Consider the following 20,718-nt stretch of genomic DNA (forward strand, 5'->3'; position numbering starts at 1 on the left):
GCTAGGTAGGATTTTTAGCTCAAAAGGGGCTATTGGTCGCGAAATGGAATTTCCCGTTGGTTCAATGTAAACGGCGAATCACTTTTCAGATTGCTGCCACCAAATAGACATAATTAATTTTTGTTATTTCCTTCATATTAAAATTTACAACTCTGCTTCTTTAAAAAAATGTTCTTTCTTTTTACTTACCTCATCTTAATTCTTGAAATCTTAGAAGTGTGATATTTAAAAAATAATGACTTTAAATTCTTTGCTTAAGTTTGCGTACTATATTGTGCTCATTGCTTTCGCATTGTGCCGCATGCGCAAGGTCATTATCTCGTCTATTTACGCTATGATAGATTATGATGTAAATGAGTCATTACGAGACATGGAAGATAAATTCGGAAAGATATGGGCCTCATTTAGGGGGCAAATTACCCTTTTCCTTTATTAGCGGCCTTTCCGTTTTACTTTATGCTTACCATTTATGTTGTGTATTTGCTCACGTCTGCATTTTGTGGTTCCTTTTCAGCGGTGGAAGAGCGGTGACGGTGAGCGGTGTCAACTTCCTGCCCGTTCAGCAGCCCCGAATGGTTGTGTCCAACAATGGCAGTCTAGTCAACGAAACGGTAAGTTCCCTTTCATATGCTCCTCTCCAACGGTCTCTTTTCCATTTATCTGATTCCCCTCGTCTTCCGTGAGTCCTATTTCACGAGCATGATCAATATTGGGCACTTAAAAATTAATAATCTGGCGGTTATTGCTTTTAACATGGGCGGGGAAGCCATGGCTTGCGTTTATTCACAATGCTGGCCAAACGTATGTTTTCTGAAAACTGCAGTAACAGAAGGCTGTGACTTAGAGATGGATATTTTTTCCTAATTAATTCCACCATTCGTCTGGCGCATACCCTTCAAGGTTTTGTGCCATTAATAGTCAACCAACCAACCTAATTAATGCCAGTTTTCTAAACCGTACTGGCTTAAAACCTTGTAACACTGTAGGGTTTTTATTTATTTTAACTAACATTTATTTTAAGTTTAAGCTATTCTTCCTGTCAAGCCTTTACTTTCCCCTAGAATTGCCAATGCCAGAGTATGTAAATCGTAGTAGAACGCGCAGAGTATTCAAATTTCAGCAGAAGTAAATTGAGTTTAAATAGAAGGGAAACGAGATTGTAAGTGTGCTTCTTGAATCACGAGCGTGAAGGTTGCTTGTTAGAAAAGTTAAAAACCGCGCGTTTCGGCCTGTGTGCCTATTTCGACAGTTCGTTGAATCTTTCAAATTCTTAATCAGAAAGTTTGCTGAATCTCAGCTGTATCTTAGAACGCGGTTAAGTTAGTTACGATTATAGAGCCTCGTAGGTAGTGACCTCGTTATTTATTCATCCTGTCATTTATTTTTAGTTGTACTTTTCTATTTTTGTTACACCGCCGGGTCGGCGTAGTTTGTGAGCGTAAAGTGAACGCAACTGTGATTTTTAAAGTGAAATAAAAAGGGATTTAAACCCTTCTTACGAGTTTGTATAATTTGCAGTTTATAGCAGTCACTACTACTGTTGCTGACCAGTTGGGGCCTCCCAACATCATAACACCTTGGACATGGGAATCTTTCATAAGGTATCCAGTAGAACCTTGTTTATAATAATCATAACTAATTATCATTTCGCCATTTCGGATATGTTTTTTAGAATCGTTTGGAAGGTATACAGTAGGTCGCATGCCCATTCATGCGAGAAAATGACGACGAAGCTATTTCGGATAGCACTTTTTTTTTTTTCCAGATATATCTACGCGAACATTTCGAAACGTATGCAGTAGAATTTTATTTTCCGAATTAACACTAGCAAGGCTATTTCGGATAACACACTTTTTAGATATGCCCGTAGTAATTTTTTGGAAGTATGCTGTCAAACCCCATTTATACGAAATAATGATGGTGGGTCCATTTTGGATAGGATCTTTTTTTATATATATCTACGGGAATCTTTGTCGGAACTAATGATGGCAGTGCCTTTTTAGATAATCCTTTTTTCTGATATGACCATGGGGATCTTTCAGAAGTTTGTATTGGCATCAAGATGTTATAACAGATACATTTAGATATCTGTATTATTTAAAGCAATTAGTGATTTCCTTTTCACAGTAGAAGAAAATAGAAAAGTTTTCTTTCTTACGTAAGATGGAAATGTACTGAAATATTAAAAAAAATGTCAGTATATTTAATATTATGAATATTTATGATTATGGCAAATGATATGTTACTTTTTTTAAGTACTTCAAAGAAGGTGTTACTACCAGCTTTGAAAAAATAACAAATTTCGTATTTCATTTATTCTTTCAAGTTACGTATTACGAATCTGCGAAATGTAAAATTTGTATAGTGCAATTTAAATATCTATCGTTCCCATTCATAATATGATAGGTAACTTTCAAAGGCAACAGATTCCCCTTCCCATCCTTTTTAGCCCAAAGGGCGTTAACCCAGAAGGCTATTAATTTCGTTTTGGTATTTTGCGCTGATTCACCATAAACGGCAGGTCACTTTTTAAATTTTTGCCGCCAAATATTAACACCTGTGTTATATTTAAAGAAACTAAATAATGAAGAATATGCTAAATGTATGTTTCTCGCATTGTGATAAAACAACGGTACCTAAAGCCATGAAATTTTGAATAACGTATGTCTTCACCCGAATATGAGCATCTGGAAGCCCAAATTTGGAATTTGTTTTATTATCTACTTCACATTTTGGAAAACTTTAACGAATTTTTGATTAGCATATTCAACGATTTCAAAGCGACCAATAGCACCACTGTACTGTACGAAATAAAAATATTTTTTTATCTCCTACGCGCGAGACTGTGTATTGGAAATTCTAAAGATATGCTGTTTTAAATATTTTAGTCCCACCAGCGGCCGAGCGGTAATGTCGCTGAACACTGGTAGTTCGGTCCGAGGTTCGAATCCCGCGAATGGGCTGGCTGCATAGACGTTTTCGTGGTTTTCCCCATGTGTAACTGTATATGAGCCAGTTTCCCTTAGAAAGTCCTCCACGAAGGCATCCCTCCCTTAAGGCAGATAGCCCTCGAGTGCTTTGCCGTAATCTAATAAAATCAAAACCAAACTTAAATATTTTAAGATATTTACTGTTGAATTGAATTTTATGATATAAGTGCGAAGAACATGATATTTAATAAATAAAGGTAACACACAAAACGTAAAAAAAAACGCCCCTTAGGGTGTAATATAAAATCTGAAAGCTTTTAGATTCTCCCTCCTTTTTTCTTTTTTTCTGATTTTTCTCCCGTGTTTTGTTTTGTATTCTGAAAATTGCATATTTAAATAAATATTATGAGTGATCTGTGAATCGTAAACCCTAATTTCCTTTTCTTTTAAATGAAAAATCTCTTTTAGGTGTTATAATATATGTATAATTTATTTAACCTTCTAAGTTGCCAAAGGGAATGCGAAAAATTGACGGTTTCATTTATTTAAAGCAGATTTGCCTTTTTTTCCCTCAACATTTTTTCCAACAATCCTATCCGAATTACGCTTATGCTAGAACTTTTATGGAACAAAAGTGCTTAATCATGGCGAAGATTAGGTGCAAAATCGGGAGAAAGTGTAGAATCGCCCACTGCTTGCCGCGTTTTTAAGAATTTCATATACACGGTATCCATGTACACGCCGACCTATTTTCACTTAAAAAAACATCCCAGAATTTCACAAAAATGGCATTGCGCACACTCTTGACTTTATCCGTATACACATCGACCTATTTTCACTTAAAAAGTCAAAGAAAATTGACAAAAATCCAATTCTTCTTACTCTTGTAACAAGCGCCAAACAATAAGTGGGCGATTCTGCACTTTAGCAGCGAAATTGTTTCTAAGTGCTTATTAGCTAAATTCCCGATTGGAATTTTCCGGAAAAATGTCACATTACATGTCTCATGATCTCTCATTTCTCTGAGACAAAATAATCTGTGATTCGAACTGTGTACTTCTCAGATTATTGCTAAAGTCCTAGCTAGTAACCTTTATCGCCTTACCAAAATGTCGCCAAACTACCTGTTACCATATTTCAAAGATTAGCCAAAAGGTTTATTTGTGGTAAAATTTAGTAACCTTTATCGCCTTTCTAAAATGTCGCCAAACTACCTGTTACCATATTCCAAAGATTAGCCAAAAGGTTTATTTATGGTAAAATCTAGTAACCTTTATCGCCTTACCAAAATGTCGCCAAACTACCTGTTAACATATTCCAAAGATTAGCCAAAAGGTTTATTTATGGTAAAATCTTCAAAGTCTTTTAAAAACGTTTAGCGCAATTTAAAGAATTGCACAAGCCCGCTTCCTTGATACGAAATTCTCAGAAAAATAAAAATTTAAAGAAAAATTCTAGCTTGTGCCTTGAAATATTAGTCAGCTGACTTTAGATATTAGTGAAAACTATATAAAAATTGCAAATAAAATGATTATCCTATATAACTCGTCGTAGGTTTTGTAGACAAAAAAGCTCGGTAAACACTTTTCATTTAGGAGACAGTAAGGATAATTTGTGCGACAATAAAGCTAATCAAGCATGAGTGGTTCCACTTCTAAGAAATTTGTGAGGATAAGAAACACTATACTTGTGCTTGTCTTTATGGCTACACGCATATCCTTTCTCTCTTAAATGAATTGCAGTCATAAAATTGATATAAAGTATAAATCAAATTTAAAGCGGAAGGCGAAGTAGCTAAGAAACAGTTTGTTGCAGAAAGAACGAAGACAAATTATTCCCTGTCATATAAAATGACGGCACATCTTTCATCTTCTTTAAAGTTTTCTTTTCCCCATCGCCCTCGAGTGTCGCAATATTCGTCGAAGTCGACATTTTATATGGGAAAAAAATCGAAAGCTCTGCTCAGCCATCGCTGCGTTCATATCGAACACGTAAACTAGAAACGTATCTTTTAAGTAGGTAATTTTGTAGTGAGTTTTGTTTATATTTTCTGTCGTTTACGTAGTTATTCGTATCGTATTTCTGAATTCGCTAGGGAAAATAAATTTATAGATTACGGAAATAAACCATTTAGTAACTTTAATATTTAATATTCCAAGACATCGGCTGCGGATCGAACTTTGAACCTTCTGATCTGCAGATAACGCTCTGCCTTTTAGTTAATATTTAACTGGTGAACTTTGACCGTGACTAATTAATCTTACTTAAAAGTACTTCGCTCTCTGCAGAAAAAAGAACATCTATACGCATATAAGTGTAATGAACCTCACATGTAAGTTGTGTAATTAACTATGGCTAAATTCGCCGAAGGCTGTCTATCTAACCGGAGCCTTCATGGAGAAATTTAAAAGGGAAATTGGATTATTAGACTTGCGATAATCGACGCTGCTTAGCATCGGTATGGTCTTGAATCGACACCGGCATTCGACGACACTAGTCACCAACGTAGGTCGACACGATGAAAAGAAACTGAGATAATGTTGAAAAAATAAGTAATGCGATTAATACACTTATATCACCTGGTATTGAATCGTCATAGCTATGCTATCGACATTGCTTATGGCCGACAGCAACATATTCTAATCATTGAATGTTATGAATTCTTGGATCATATTGGCATCTGTTGAATGGAGGCGGCATAGGATCAGTACTGCTTAGTATCAGCACGATGTAGAATTGACACCGACAATCGTCTGTCACTAGTTACTAGCATAGATCGACATGATAAGAACGATATTGAGATAATGGTTATATAATGAATAACAGGATTAATGTTCTTTTGTCACTAGTATAGATTCTTCGTAGACATGCAGCCGTCAGCAACAAGATGACAACGCCAAAAGATCGGCAAGCATCGACTCTGTGTAAAATCGATATCGGCATATAGTGTTTATTAGATAGCGTAGATAAAGTTTATAATTAGAAAAAGCAAATTATTAAGAATATAAGAATTTGTTTATTATTCTTAGAATATCGGAACAGCACGGGCCGGTGGTAAATAGACACCGGCACAGGTTCGAAACCTGTTTTTGAGCTACTGTCTCTATCCTGTGCTGGCAGAGAGCATCGACATTGTATCCCCCCCCCCTCGTATTCAGTTACTTATATGAGGAAAATTACAAATATGCCTATGCAGCAAGTCTATTGCCCAGAATTTGAAACCTAGTCAAACAACCGATGTCCAATAGTTATCCACTCGGCCATACCCTTATATATAGTATATAGTTTGGACAAGAGTCCAAGTTTATAGCTTTTCGTGAATACATTTGATCAGTTTTTATGAAAAACCTTCAAGTTATCTAATTTGAAACCGAAATGTTTAACAATTGAGCCTGAAGTTATTATATCTAAACAAAATGAGATAGCTTGTTTTATAATGTTTTATTCATTAATATCTTTTCAGGTATGTGAAGTTCGGTCCGATCACCTCATGGTTTGCCCTTCACCATCTGTGTCTGGTTCAACTTCCAAGTGGCAGCTGATGACTGATTATATGGCAGAAGAGAGTGCCGACCACTTACTGCGTCTTCGCATAGGATTTATCATGGATGGAGTTGAGAGTGTCCGGTCTCTTCAAGATTCATTTCCCAGCCTTCATTCCGACCTCACTTACGTAACAGATCCTAAGTTTTTGTCCTTCGATGGTGTGAAATTGTATAAAGGAGAATCTTTGGTCATTGAGGTAAATATCGTTTATATGATGATATGCTATTGTAATTAACAGATGTAGGATAATCCAAAATTTCCAGCCATGGATTTTGCAAATATTTTTTTAAAGAATACTTTTACAGCATGGTTAAAAGGATTTTCAGCATCACGTAATGAATTTAAACAACTTATGAAGTAATTGTGCTACTGTGGTTTTTGCATGCTTAAATTTCAAGTGTTCCAAATATGTAATAATGCTGGCATTTTTGCGGAGACGATATTTATACTTAGGTTAGACGTGGATATCGCCTTCAACTTGCTGCCTACACAATATTTACATAACTATATTTATGCAAACAACCATGAGCCTTTAAAAATAGACAGACGTTTCCCTGTAAAGAAAATCAAACCTTGTATGCTGAAAACGCCGGAAAAGTATACGTGATCAGTAACATGAAAGTGTATATTTTGCCATGTGTAACAAGAACGTTTCTACCTTCTGTAATGTGAATGTTTGGACTATGGTTACCGGTTGAATCTCATACCTTCTGTTTGCGTAAAGAGCCACTTTCAAACTCTTTAGTCAGCTATGGATATATTCTCTTAAGGATATGAAATTTGAAACTACCCCTTCAAGATGTGGCGGTTTTAAGCACTTTAAAACCATAATCTGACCGGATGTAACATTCATATCTCTGTCAGTAGTTCAGATGCAACGTGTCTCGGCAGCCTGTAATGACTGTTGAATGGTCTCTACGCCATTAAAGTTTGCCTAATGATTGATGATGACTTTTTGAGTGCTTTGAAATTAAAAGTGTAAATAAGTTGTTCCTTGTAAGGGATTCCTTTTTGTGGGCCGCCATAGTAGAGACTTTGAACTTTCCGTGGATGGGCCGTTTGCTAAGACTTAGTATTACCTGCTTGAAGAGTAGAAATTCTATTAATTTCTGTGTCTTTATATCTAGTGATTTATTTCATATGCTTGTTGGGTTTTGTACGGAAAAGGCCTTGCCTGTGAGGGAAATTATCATGAATCGGTTTCCTATTTAGGCATATTTGGAAATTTATCCACGTATGCTTGTGATGAGAAGACCTGTCTTCCCAGGACTACAATGAAGCCGACAAGCCTTTGGGCCAGATAATGCTTCTCTAAAATGGGACTATCTTTCTCTTTCCTCCCGCTTCATAAGGAGCTGAGCTAAAAATTTGAGACCATGTAGTTGCGTACTTGGATGCAGAAGCACGTGTAAAAATCATTACTATAATCCTCGTACAGTAAGACCCCGCTTAACGCGGGGGATACATTCCATCAAAGTAGAGCGTAATGCGAAACAGCGCTAAACGAGGCTATCTTTACATGTAAATATTGGGGTTAGGGGAAGATGGCTAGGAAATTGGTTCGGTATTAAATTTAAAAAGTGTGTTTTTTTTTTTTTTTTATAAAAATAAAACCAAACATTTATTTCTTAAAGCTTAAATTAATACCACGTTATTATTTCTTGCAAAAATAAAAACAAAATATAAATAACAAAACGAATATTCTTAAAAAAAAACAAATAAAATTCTCAGTCAGTCATATTTAGTTAGCCTTCCGCGTTTTCAGTGTTCTGCCTTTTTGCGACAAAAGCATCTAATGTTGTTTGCCTTTTTCTTTTGCGTTGTTCTCTTAAAAGTTCTTCATAAACGGATAGAGCATCTCTAACACCACGCCTTACTTTTGAGCTCCTGTCAAAATTCGGATCATTTTCAATGAATTGATCCATTATTTCAGTTATGGTAGACAAACTCCTTTTTACAAACGCCATCGAAAGTTCTTTTTGCTCTTCTTCTGAATCACTGCTGTCAACATTTTTGTTTTCTTCTTGTTCAGTTAATTCCTTGAGCTCATCATTAAAAAGACTAGCCGCTGCTTCTTGAATTATTTCTTCGACATCTTCCACATTTACCCCTTCAAAATATGTCTGTACAATACCGCACCAAACAAGAAATACAAGTACACTCTTTCGGATATGTATTTGAAACCTATCGCTGCATAATATTTCGGGGAATCCCCGTATGCTGCGAGCGATTTCGTGGAATCCCCGGGTTGAAATAAAAGAGCGCTAAACCGAAACAGCGTTAAGCGGGGTCTTACTGTATTTGAATTTTTCTTAGCATACATCTATCGTCATAACTGCAGCTTGGTTATGTGCAACGACAGGTAATCTTTGCTCATCTACCAAAGGTTCAGCAGCTTAATCGGGCAGGCTTCATGGTACAGACCTGGGTTTCGGTTGAGATTTTAACCCAGGACTTTCGTTTACGTCGCAGAGATGTTTTTATTCTTTAATGTCAGTCAACTACGAGTGTTTTCTTTTTCTTGATGATTTTAAGAGTTGCAATTTCGATTGCTTCATAACTTGATCAAATTCAGCTTTCACAGATTTTTCTTTGCTCAAAAATCAGAATGTGTACCAAGCATGCAAACAAAAATAAATGCAGAGGTATTTTCTTCCTCCTTTCTACATGCCTTCATGGGGTGTAACTGGAGATATGCTCCACGCATATTCGGGAGATGTGCTCGAATCCCGGCGAGGGTGTTGCGGATTTAATTTCCTGACATCTAAAAAATATAAAAGATTCTACAAGTAACGCCCGACATGAAAGGTTGTGGACGATAATTCGTCACCACGAGGATGTGGCGATTAGTCCCTTAATTCCCAGACGTCCTTTAAAAGGGGGAGTGTATAAGGTATTTTCTTCCTTCTTTCCTCATGCCTTCGTTGTATAACTAGCAGTACGCTCGACGCTTATTCATGAGGTCCGGAGTTCGAATCTCGGCGAGGGCATTGCGAATTTCTTGTTTCTGGCATCGACAAATTTTGGAAGTCTCTACATGGTGAACATTTCAGTCTGACGTTCTTTAACTTCGCCACCTCTTACTGTATTTCATCCCTTTCCTGACTTATATGATATATATATCTTAATAATATCTTGAAAAGTTTACTAAAACTAATTTAATATTTTTTTTTAAAATTTCGTTGTTCCCCCCCCCATCACCAGATTTATGAAGTTTAATCCTGGCATAAAGTAATAGACATAACTCGTAGCCTTTTTTTTTTTTTTCGCTCAAATGCATCAAATGTTTTATGTTATTTTGTTAATGCAATCAAAAGACTATTTAAACCTTTTTATGTAATCATCAGTGCGTTGGTATTTGTGGAAAAAATTACCAATTACGATAGTTTATATTTTTTCACATTATTATTTTACTAGTCATTGTCCTAAAAAACTGGTTTATTTGATAAATGCTATGTTTATAAACTGTAATATTTCTTTTTTCCATATATAGGGTGAAAATTTACGTTTAGCCAGTACTGAGTCCGAGGTAAATGTAACCATTGGTACGAAACCTTGCAACTTGACCTCTCTAGCTTCTACCCAACTGGTGTGTCTTCCTCCTGAAGTTCAACCATCGGGCACAGATGAATATGGTCGTCGTACTGAAGAAGGGCTTCCTATGGTGGTGGTACGATATCTTTTTATGAATTCTAAACAAAGAAAAACTTTTGTTCCATTGGAGAATATTAAATTAAACATTAAAATAAAATATTTTATTTCATTTATTTATTTTTCTGCTCAAAAACGCTTAGATGCGTTATTTCTGTTAAGCCCACTTACCATCTCTTATGTTAAGATGAAGCCATGGAAAATGTTAACTGAGAAGTCCTCATGAAAACAGTGATTAATCTAAATCTGTGTCTGCTTTGTCGATAGCAACAGTCATCTAGCAGATGCAGATATGCACCATTTACAAGTTCAAAGCCCACGATCTTAGAGCAGTGATAAGCTTATCGAGTTCGTAATTCTCCCAGACTCTGGTGATGACCAGAGGAATTGTTCAATGCTTAACCAAGGTAACGCATCTGCTAAGGGTTTCTGAGCAACTTTTCTTTCAATGAATCTCTGTATTAATGAAATGATTCCGCTATGATTTTAGGTTCGAGTGGGTCGAAATCTTCGCTTTGAAGTTGGCTATATAAGATACGAGGTAGCAAAGCGATACGAACTTCCCCCCGAGGCTGTGGGTGGCATAGCCGCGGGGGGTGCCGTTCTTGTGCTTCTCAGCCTCATCATCCTAGCCGTGCTTCGTCATAAAAACTCGCAAGCAGAAAGAGAATACAAGCGCATTCAACTGCAGATGGACACTCTTGAGAACAGTGTACGGTCCGAATGCAAGCAAGGTGAGTGTTTACTTGTAGTATTCTTAAGTCTATCCACATTGAGTGGAGGCTGAATTTCGGCTAATTTTTCATGCCGTTAAGGAAATATAGCTAATTACAAACATTTTTCTCTGATAGCTTTCGCAGAATTGCAGACAGATATGACCGATTTAACCAACGATTTAGAAACATGCGGTATACCCACGTTGGACCACAGAACATACGTAATGAAGGTTTTCTTTCCTGGTGTTTATGACCATCCGTTATTACAAGATTCAAAAGTGAGTATTCTTTGAGAATCAAACTCTGTTTATGTACTTTTTTTTTTTTTTTTTTTTTTTTTTTTTTAATTTTCTAAAATGTTCTTATGAGCTTTCTTGTGTACTTAAAACATTTTCCCTCATCTGTGCTTAAAATAATTTGATTCTGATGGATCTAGTACTATTACCCCTCATTTTACTTATCGTCGCGCAGAAAGATTTTAAACTGCATGAAACATTCATTGTTTGGAACACCTGAATATGTTATACTTTACTAGCCCAGCAACGAGCTTGTGCGCGGAAAGTAAAAATTCCTGGGCAGTTTCCACGGGAATCAGTGCAAGGTCAAAAACGCTGCGAAATTAGTCAAGATCTCAATCGAGGGAATTTTGCTCAATAATTTTAATTCACTTTTCAAGTCTGGACTGAGCAAAAATCATTAAATCCTTGAAATTCAACATGATTGTTACGAATTTTATATATATGTAAATAACTTCAGTGAAATTATATATGAAATTGTAGTATATTTTGTATGTTGTATGTTTGTAACATGAAATGCTTGAAAGAGATGAAGCTCTGCCGGAAAAGTAAGATTAAAGGGGCAAGTCTATTTAACATTAAGATTCATGGCTATCTCACTAAATTGGCGGGATATCGCCAAAAGTCGCCTAACTTGGCGACATTTTGATAATTGAATTTTGTTATTTGATAATTAATAACTGTAATTGATTCTTATATCTATGAGAGACAAAAGGAAAAAATGGTGTGACAAAAATGCCATAAAAAAGTAATTCCAGCAGGGAGATGCTGTATTAGTATTAGCAGTAAACCAATCCCATAAACTAGCTTCTCAATGGAAAGGGCTGGGAAAAATAGGGAAAAGATTATCAGAAACAAGCTGTGTGGTTAGTTGTGAAGGGAATAATATGTATCACATCAGTATCATAAGGGACCTGAACTTTTGAATGTTGTGTTCCTTGACAACGAGGAGACAGTTGAAACAACTGTAATTGTTTCCGGCCCTCATATGCCTTCCAGTAACTTGAGAAGTGGAAGGTACTAGAGATTTCTCAGCGGCCGGGAGAACTATATAAAAGCCGGGAAGAGCATCAGTTTCTCATTTTTTTGCTTCAGCATTAGTTCGGTGTATTAAGAGCTCTCCGTGGGAGCTTCGTCATGTTAGATGCGCTTTGAATTGTTCTGTGTTTAACTTCCTTAGTAGTTTGAGGTATAACTAGTGATTGTATTGTATGATACTAAGACGAGCTGCATGAGTATTTTTGTGAAAAGTTCCAGAACTGTAAAGTATTTCATAAAATTGGCAAAGCAACAATCTTGTGTTGGGCGTAAATTTAGTCAAGATCTCAATCGATTTCAAGGATAAACAAATACAGGTCCTTCTTCATCAGGAACAAAGAAATAATCTTGTAGATTTCTTTGCTTTTCATAGTGCCTGTACTATGTGCATTCAATCCGTTCCGAACGCGTACGCACGCTGCAATACCATAAGCAGCATAGTCGAACCATTTATTCATTTCGCATCCGCTTAAATGAATTATATTTAACGTTGTTGCATTTGAGAATCATGTTAAAAATAGTCACGCTTGGAACTAGTTGCACAACCCGATTATGCATGACCCGAAACTTAGGAAAAGAGAATGGTATCCGTAATGGAGCATATACATAGCTTTGGATAAGATTTGAGCCACTGAGCTGGCTTCCGTCCCGGGTGCAACGGGTATTTAAGATTAACGGGTTTAAGATTTTTTTTTTAATAATTTTGCGTAATTGGTACGGCGAAGTGCGCTAGAACTATATGTCTAGGAAAGGAATATCTTCGTAGAGGATACTTTTAGCGAAATTACGTAGTTCGTATTCACATTAGACTTAGAGATAACTGCAAAACGCCCAAACTGCCAACCATTCCGCCGAGATTCGAAGCTAATAGATCGAATTCTCGATTTTTAGCAGTCGTATCCATTCAGGTACTAGCGGTAGTAAATAAATGGCGCGTTAGATTTTGTTTTAAAAAAGCCAGCGATTGAAAAACTATTACCGTTACAGTATTAGTGACAGAGACCATGCATTTCGTTTTTCTTTGTCAGAGATCTAGCTTAGGTTCATAGAAAAGTAGTCTAGTTTCAAGTCTGTATTCTGTTGTCTGCCAGTTGTGTTATCTGTAGCAAGTGGACTGTTTTGTGATTGTTGCTGTAAAGTCTGCGAGATTTTGATAAAAAAGAGAGAAACAGGCATTATAAGAGATATTGGTATAGTAATGCCAAACATTTGTCATATATCTCTTGTGGGAGGATTGTAAAATGTGCTCGCAGACTTACATCTTTAAATAAATACCTTTAATACAGAAGCACGTCACTTTTCCGGAGAAAATATCTTTGTAAAATAATTCCAACGTAGGTGAACAGAAAATGTCTCCCTCTTATGTAAGATAATTGGTTTTTATATTCTTGTCCATTTATGTTCGATCTTTTACTTTGAGAGAAGGTCTGTTACCATTACTATGGTTCCTTTCTTTGTGGCGGCCCACTATCTTTTAGGTCCTGCATTGAGCTTTTATCGGCATCCATCGGGTATAGGGCGATCGATGCATGCGCTGTCTTAATCCGTTTTGCGGCGGCGGGCTTGAAAATTCCAGCTCCGTGCTCCTCTGCGGAAGAGAAGATTCAAAACGTCCCAGGCCTAGCCCGATATTTAATTATTTCCGCCCGTTTTATCCGGTTAGGTGGTCGCTTTGAATGCAGGCGTCGTTCACGCCGCTCCCTTCCACGTTCCTATTGTTGAGTGCTTACTCTTTCGTCTTCGGAATTCCGAAGGCTCGTTTCACCATCGTTGCTGAGCTCCGTTAAAAAACGCCGGAGAGCACTACGATTTAATAGTGGCCTCGGAGAAATAAAAATTTTGAAGACTTTTTCCCCTCTCCTTTTATTTGTTTTTATTTTATTTATTTTTTAAAGATCTTTTAGGTCATATAAAAATAGACGTGTTTCTCGCTTTCACTTTTTCTTAAAAGTGAATTTTATTTTAAATTCGATGAAAGCCTGTTTCCAATTACTTCTCTCTGTTTTCTCATTCTGCGTACGCGAGACGTTGATATGCGAGTATTTTTTTAACATATTATAAAATCTGCGTAATGATAAATCTATATAAAAGACGACATTATTGCTGAACAAAAGGAATATTGGATATCGTCCATAAAAATTGAATAACTTCGCTGAAATCTTTTGAAGTTATACACGTGTTTTGTTCGCGTGTTTTTTCATAAAATGCAAACGTAAAAACGTAAAGAAATAATACAGGAAATTATATTAAAATTCGCTAGAAAACTGTTTGTAGAGGGAGGCAGCAAGAGGGAAGATTAAAGAAACAATTTAGATAATTATTTATAAAAATTTGTTATTATTACTATTAGGCCAGTAAGCAAATGCAGAAGTAAAGAAATAAAGACCGTGGGAATAATTTTCATATATTATTAATTGAATTTATAAATTTATATTAATTACATTTTTTAGTTTAATTTATGCAATTTTTACCCCCTTTAATGGGTTCTAATGGTAACTTTTTGTAAACTATTTAACTCAATTCTTTGAAAGACCATTTTGTACATACCGTAATTTTCTTTTGCTGTAGTGCAGCCGACAAATTTTGTGTTTAATGTCTCGTTTTTATTTAATTCTTGCTTTGTTCTTACTTTTCATTTAATTTTTAATTTCTGCTTCACGTTGTTTCTAAGCGGTTTTATTCTGCCCATTCAAATGTATTCCTTTTCCGACCTTCACCTTTTTAAATCAAGTTTTAAAATCTTTACTTTCTGTAATTCTCCTCAGAGATGTTAACGGTTTTTCACTCGTTCTTTCCCGTTGCGTCGAAAGAATTTCAAAGCAAATTAATAAATTCACCACCTTGTGCTTGTAATTTTAACTTGGAAGTAAATCTTCTCTCCTTTGATACCGGTTTCCCAGAAACTCATATATTTTCTAAAAGCTTATGTCACAAGTAGAAAAAACTGTGAAATCTTAGGAGCAGAGGGACAAGCGTTTAGGAGTTATAGGGCCCACAAAGTATCAGAAAAGTGTTGGAAACTTGACACCAAAAATCGCTAAAATGCTCGTTTTACTTGTTTATATGAACTAATAATATGGTAAGAAGGTGGGGATCTCAATAAAAGGTGGGGAAGAAACAACTCGTTGAAAAGAAACATTATACATTGGGATGTTGCAAATGTGACTTGTTACTGACTTCAAACATGATCTATTACAAGAAACGACCAATGTGCAATTCATCAAATAAACAGTGAGACGGGCAGAAAGACAGTTCACAATGGGCACATTTAACAAAAGCGATAGCCTCACACTTTGCACACTCATCATTTGTCAATGAATCGAAGCAGTAATCCATTAGCGCAATCCACATTCCAAGTTCGTCGTCCAAGTATCTGCCTTTATAAAAAGCATACGTAATAAAGTTCTTAAAACGAGGAGCGCTGATTATGTTCGTTATGTAACGAACATAAGAGTTGTAGTGTCTGAAAAAATGAAAATCTAGAGGCTGGATCTTTCCCGTAAATCCTTCAGGTACTCTTCTTTTTGTAGGATTTTACCATCAAGTACTTCGGAAGCAGACAATGCATGAAAACATACAAGAAACAGAGAAGTCATTACGGAAATATGTCCATCTAATACACACTTCAGTGACACTTTGTGGGTTCTATAGTTCCTAAAGGCGTCTCCGTTTGCCCCTTCTGCTTGTGATATATGAAAAATGTATGGGTTTCTGGAAAACCGGTATCAAAGAAGAGAAGGTTTACTTGTCAGATTTAACAAGGCCCTTTTAGTCTTATCAGAATCAGATTTTACTATTCGAAGACTTCCTAGTTTAAGCTGAGTTCCTGTTATGTTTCGTTTTGGGAAGCCTTAGTCTTCGGATGAAATTTGTATTGTTTTCAAGTAGCTTTATCGCTTCGTTAATTTTAAAACAATCAACTTCACTTACTCCTTTGTAAGCAAGCCCTTAAAAAGAGTTTGTAATAAAATTGATAATTTTATGTATTATTATGCATTGTTAAATGTTTTTATCAAGTTAATGCTATTACTTGGACTAGACAGTGGCAAATCGCAAAGATAATCATAAAGTTTTCTTTCCTAAAAAAGGCAAATTTAAGTGACAAAAGAGTCAGTTTAACATTTAAGTAAATATCGTGTAAATTGAGTTACAAATTAAGTCATAAATATTAGACCACAGGTGATTTTGTAAATCTTAGACCAAACTTTAGTAAATGTTTCTGATTCCTAGATTCATAGATTTCATTTTCATGTACTCAGAAAAAAACTGAGTTTTGGTTATCATTGTTTTTCTGCTGTAAGGGTTTGAATTATTAAAATCTTAATCGAACTGGAGAATTTAAAAATATAATTTTTAGTAATGTACTCTATTTTTCCCTGTATTGTTGCATATTTTTTTTTCTTTAGTTGCGAGCAAATGGGATGTACAGCACATGTGAAATGGCTATGGGTCAATTCGAACAGTTACTTAATAATAAAGGCTTCTTGTTGACATTCATCAAAACGCTGGAAGTACAGAAATCTTTCAGTTTCAGAGACAGGTGAGACATTATCTAGCTGTCTTAAACGGAAAGTTAAGTTATGTAAAAACTATGTATGCGTATGTTTATTTAAATTATGTAAATTATTTTCGGGCTCTAAATTTGAAAGTATAGAATAAAGCATATAATTTGGTACTATGCCCTGCTGTATTGATAAAATTCTATGAAATTAAAAGCACTTTTTAAGCTACCGTATTTGACGGCATATAAGACGCACTGGTATATAAGACGCACCCTTATTTAGACGGCCACACACAAGGAAAAAAGTTTCAATAGCGTGGTTTCTTTTAGTTCTCACGTTTCGTAAAAGCCAAATAAACAATTATTGAATGCAATTACCTTCACTTATAAGACTGTGTCCTTCACGTATAAGACGCAGTTAACTTTTTTGAGACCAAATTTAGGAAAAAAAAGAGCGTCTTATATGCCGTCAAATATAAGACGCACTGGCATATAAGACGCACCCTTATTTAGACGGCCACACACAAGGAAAAAAGTTTCAATAGGGTGGTTTCTTTTAGTTCTCACGTTTCGTAAAAGCCAAATAAACAATTATTGAATGCAATTACCTTCACGTATAAGACTGTGTCTTTCACGTATAAGACGCTGTTAACTTTTTGAGACCAAATTTAGGAAAAAAAAGAGCGTCTTATATGCCGTCAAATATAAGACGCACTGGCATATAAGACGCACCCTTATTTAGATGGCCACACACAAGGAAAATAAGTTTCAATAGCGTGGTTTCTTTTAGTTCTCAAGTTTCGTAAAAGCCAAATAAACAATTATTGAACGCAATTACCTTCACTTATAAGACTGTGTCCTTCACGTATAAGACGCAGTTAACTTTTTTGAGACCAAATTTAGGAAAAAAAGAGCGTCTTATATGCCGTCAAATATAAGACGCACTGGCATATAAGACGCACCCTTATTTAGATGGCCACACACAAGGAAAAAAAGTTTCAATAGCGTGGTTTCTTTTAGTTCTCACGTTTCGTAAAAGCCAAATAAACAATTATTGAATGCAATTACCTTCACGTATAAGACTGTGTCCTTCAAGTATAAGACGCAGTTAACTTTTTTGAGACCAAATTTAGGAAAAAAAGAGCGTCTTATATGCCATCAAATATAAGACGCACCCTTATTTAGACGGCCACACACAAGGAAAAAAGGTTTCAATAGCGTGGTTTCTTTTAATTCTCACGTTTCGTAAAAGCCAAATAAACAATTATTGAACGCAATTACCTTCACTTATAAGACTGTGTCCTTCACGTATAAGACGCAGTTAACTTTTTTGAGACCACATTTAGGAAAAAAAAGAGCGTCTTATATGCCGTCAAATATAAGACGCACTGCCATATAAGACGCACCCTTATTTAGACGGCCACACACAAGGAAAAAAGTTTCAATAGCGTGGTTTCTTTTAGTTCTCACATTTCGTAAAAGCCAAATAAACAATTATTGAATGCAATTACCTTCACGTATAAGACTGTATCCTTCACGTATAAGACGCAGTTAACTTTTTTGAGACCGAATGTAGGAAAAAAAGAGCGTCTTATATGCCGTCAAATATAAGACGCACTGGCATATAAGACGCACCCTTATTTAGACGGCCACACACAAGGGAAAAAAGTTTCAATAGCGTGGTTTCTTTTAGTTCTCACGTTTCGTAAAAGCCAAATAAACAATTATTGAATACAATTACCTTCACGTATAAGACGCAGGTAACGTTTTTGAGACCAAATTTAGGGAAAAAAAGTGCGTCTTATATGCCGTCAAATACGGTAATGATTTTTTGGTAATGATCTCGCATTTAAGTTGCTTTCTGTTGTTGCATTTAAATTTAGGAAAATTATACGTTTATAGATTTAAAATTTTGGTTTATTGATGGCTGCATGATATTTTGTAAGATCTAAAATTAGTGAATTAACTTCATAGCCCATATTAAAGGCATGACAAACTGGAGGATCGTAAATCTTTATGAGTTAGATTTTGTTTTTCAGCTCTGCCGAAAATCCTATCTAGTTTTGATTCAATATATTGCTAATAAAGATGTATTTAGAATTATAAAAAATGTTCTGAATTTAATAATTAAAGAAATGAATAATTTTCATATTTATACGTGCTGTTTCGTTAATGCTAATATGATTATTTTCTTTTAGGGTTAATGTGGCTTCTCTTTTAATGGTTATACTGATGGAAAAAATGGAATACGCCACCGAGTAAGTATTCGTTTCCTTATATGAATTTTTAAAATAGTCCTATTTGAGAAATTTTATCAGGCGAGATTGTAAATGTAGTTAAGTACAAACTAGTTTGTTATCCGGCGTATTATTTTAAACTAAATTACTACATGAAGATTAACGAATTAAGAAACACACAGCAATAAGCTTAAGAAATACAATATTATTATCAGATTTGTTTAAAAATAAGAAGTACTGATTTTATTCAGAGGCATATAAAAATTCATATAATTTTGGATGACTGTGGGAGAATTTTATTTCATACCGTCGTTGTTTGGATCCATAGGCGATCTGTGGAAGACAGAAATGGGATCATACCATTTAATCTTTGAATGACCGTAATCTATACATAAGCGAAGTTTTGCTTACCTGTTCCAGAGTTACGGAATTTACTTTTGGAAGGGTTCTGTTTCATCCATCTATGAGGGATATAGGCCAAGAAAATGAATAACACCGTGAAAAGATATTCATTTGATCCAGAGAAAAAGAGGAAATAAAGCACGAAGGAAGACTATATATATATATAGGATATTATGTATTATGTATTACGTATTACAGTCAAAAGTCTTTAATCCAGACGTCCATAATCCGGAATGATCTATAATCCGGACCTCAAAGCTACACGCATGCGCATAATACCTTTACGCATGCGCGTTTAATGTATAACGGACCGTATAAGCTAGGCTAAAATTATCTAATTATCTATATAATACCTTTACGCATGCGCGTTTAATGTATAACGGACGGTATAAGCTAGGCAAAAATTATCTAATTATCTATTTCAGTTAATGTTCCAAATTGCGTTGTTCCTTAATCTTCTAATTGGATCCGTCTTATTATTTTTTGCAGACTGTTAGAGCACTTTTATAAAAAGTAAGCTTGAACTTTTGATTATGTCAAAAAGAGTTTCCGATTCTGGAACTGCCAAAGCATTTACAAAGCGAAAGCATGTTTCGATGTACCGCTTCCGATAGTGAAGAAAGTGACAGAGAGGTTATTGAAAACGAAAAAATTTCGATTGACAAATTAGTACGTATTCTCGACACAGCAATTATAGGACTTGAACAGCGGAACTAAGTAACTGAACAAGAAATTATGTCTGTTTATAGAATTAAAGAGAAAGTATTAGCACATAAAACGAAGCAACTTAAACAACTTACATTGAAAGAAATGTTTAATAAAGTAAAAAAATAAATATTAAGCTTTTTTTTCGTAAATTTTGATACTCTTTAGATCATAATTGCTCTTTATTTCATAAATTAGGGTTTCATATTTTTAATTTTATAATTTTTGCATGCCATCTTACCATATTTAAACTGATGGTAAACTATAATCCGGAAAAAACCGATAATCCGGAATCGCCGAAGTCCTGACGAGTCCGGATTAAAGACTTTTAACTGTGTGTATATATATATATATATTATACATATTATAACTCTAAAATAAGACTTATGACAATTTGTATTCACGAGCAGAATCATGGGAGTGTACATTTTAATTGTAACATAATATAGTTTTTAGGAACTTTATGATTTTAACTTTTTGCCGCAGAAATTAAGAGAATTTTATAGTGATTAAAGGATGTTGTTATATTGCTTTCGTTTTGACTGTAGTTTAAATAATGTGATATTAACTATATGGAAATAGAAAATCTTATATTCAATTTAAAATTATCAACCTGAAGCACTTGCACTTGAAGTTACAGAAGGCTTGACTGCTTTAAAAGAATTAATAGTAAACCTTTTTAGGGAAAAGAGTCTA

The 20,718-nt window shown here is 35.1% G+C and overlaps 1 protein-coding gene across 6 annotated transcripts in view; it reads left to right on the plus strand.

Annotated features, from left to right (window-relative positions):
- LOC118192366 (plexin-B-like) overlaps positions 1–20,718 on the plus strand; it is a 447,998-nt gene that overhangs the window by 387,769 nt on the left and 39,511 nt on the right. For all 6 annotated transcript variants that reach the window (XM_085818164.1, XM_035363312.2, XM_035363314.2 and 3 more), the window contains 7 exons: positions 515–611; positions 6,394–6,672; positions 9,970–10,146; positions 10,618–10,861; positions 10,979–11,121; positions 16,584–16,717; positions 18,877–18,936. In XM_085818164.1, the coding sequence (XP_085674290.1) occupies positions 515–611; positions 6,394–6,672; positions 9,970–10,146; positions 10,618–10,861; positions 10,979–11,121; positions 16,584–16,717; positions 18,877–18,936 (1,134 nt within the window). The remainder of the gene's footprint in view (positions 1–514; positions 612–6,393; positions 6,673–9,969; positions 10,147–10,617; positions 10,862–10,978; positions 11,122–16,583; positions 16,718–18,876; positions 18,937–20,718) is intronic.

Source organism: Stegodyphus dumicola, chromosome 6, assembly GCF_044657685.1.
Source record: "Stegodyphus dumicola isolate Sdum_Otavi_A_Nest chromosome 6, ASM4465768v1".
In the NCBI taxonomy this organism is placed as follows: Eukaryota; Metazoa; Arthropoda; class Arachnida; order Araneae; family Eresidae; genus Stegodyphus; species Stegodyphus dumicola.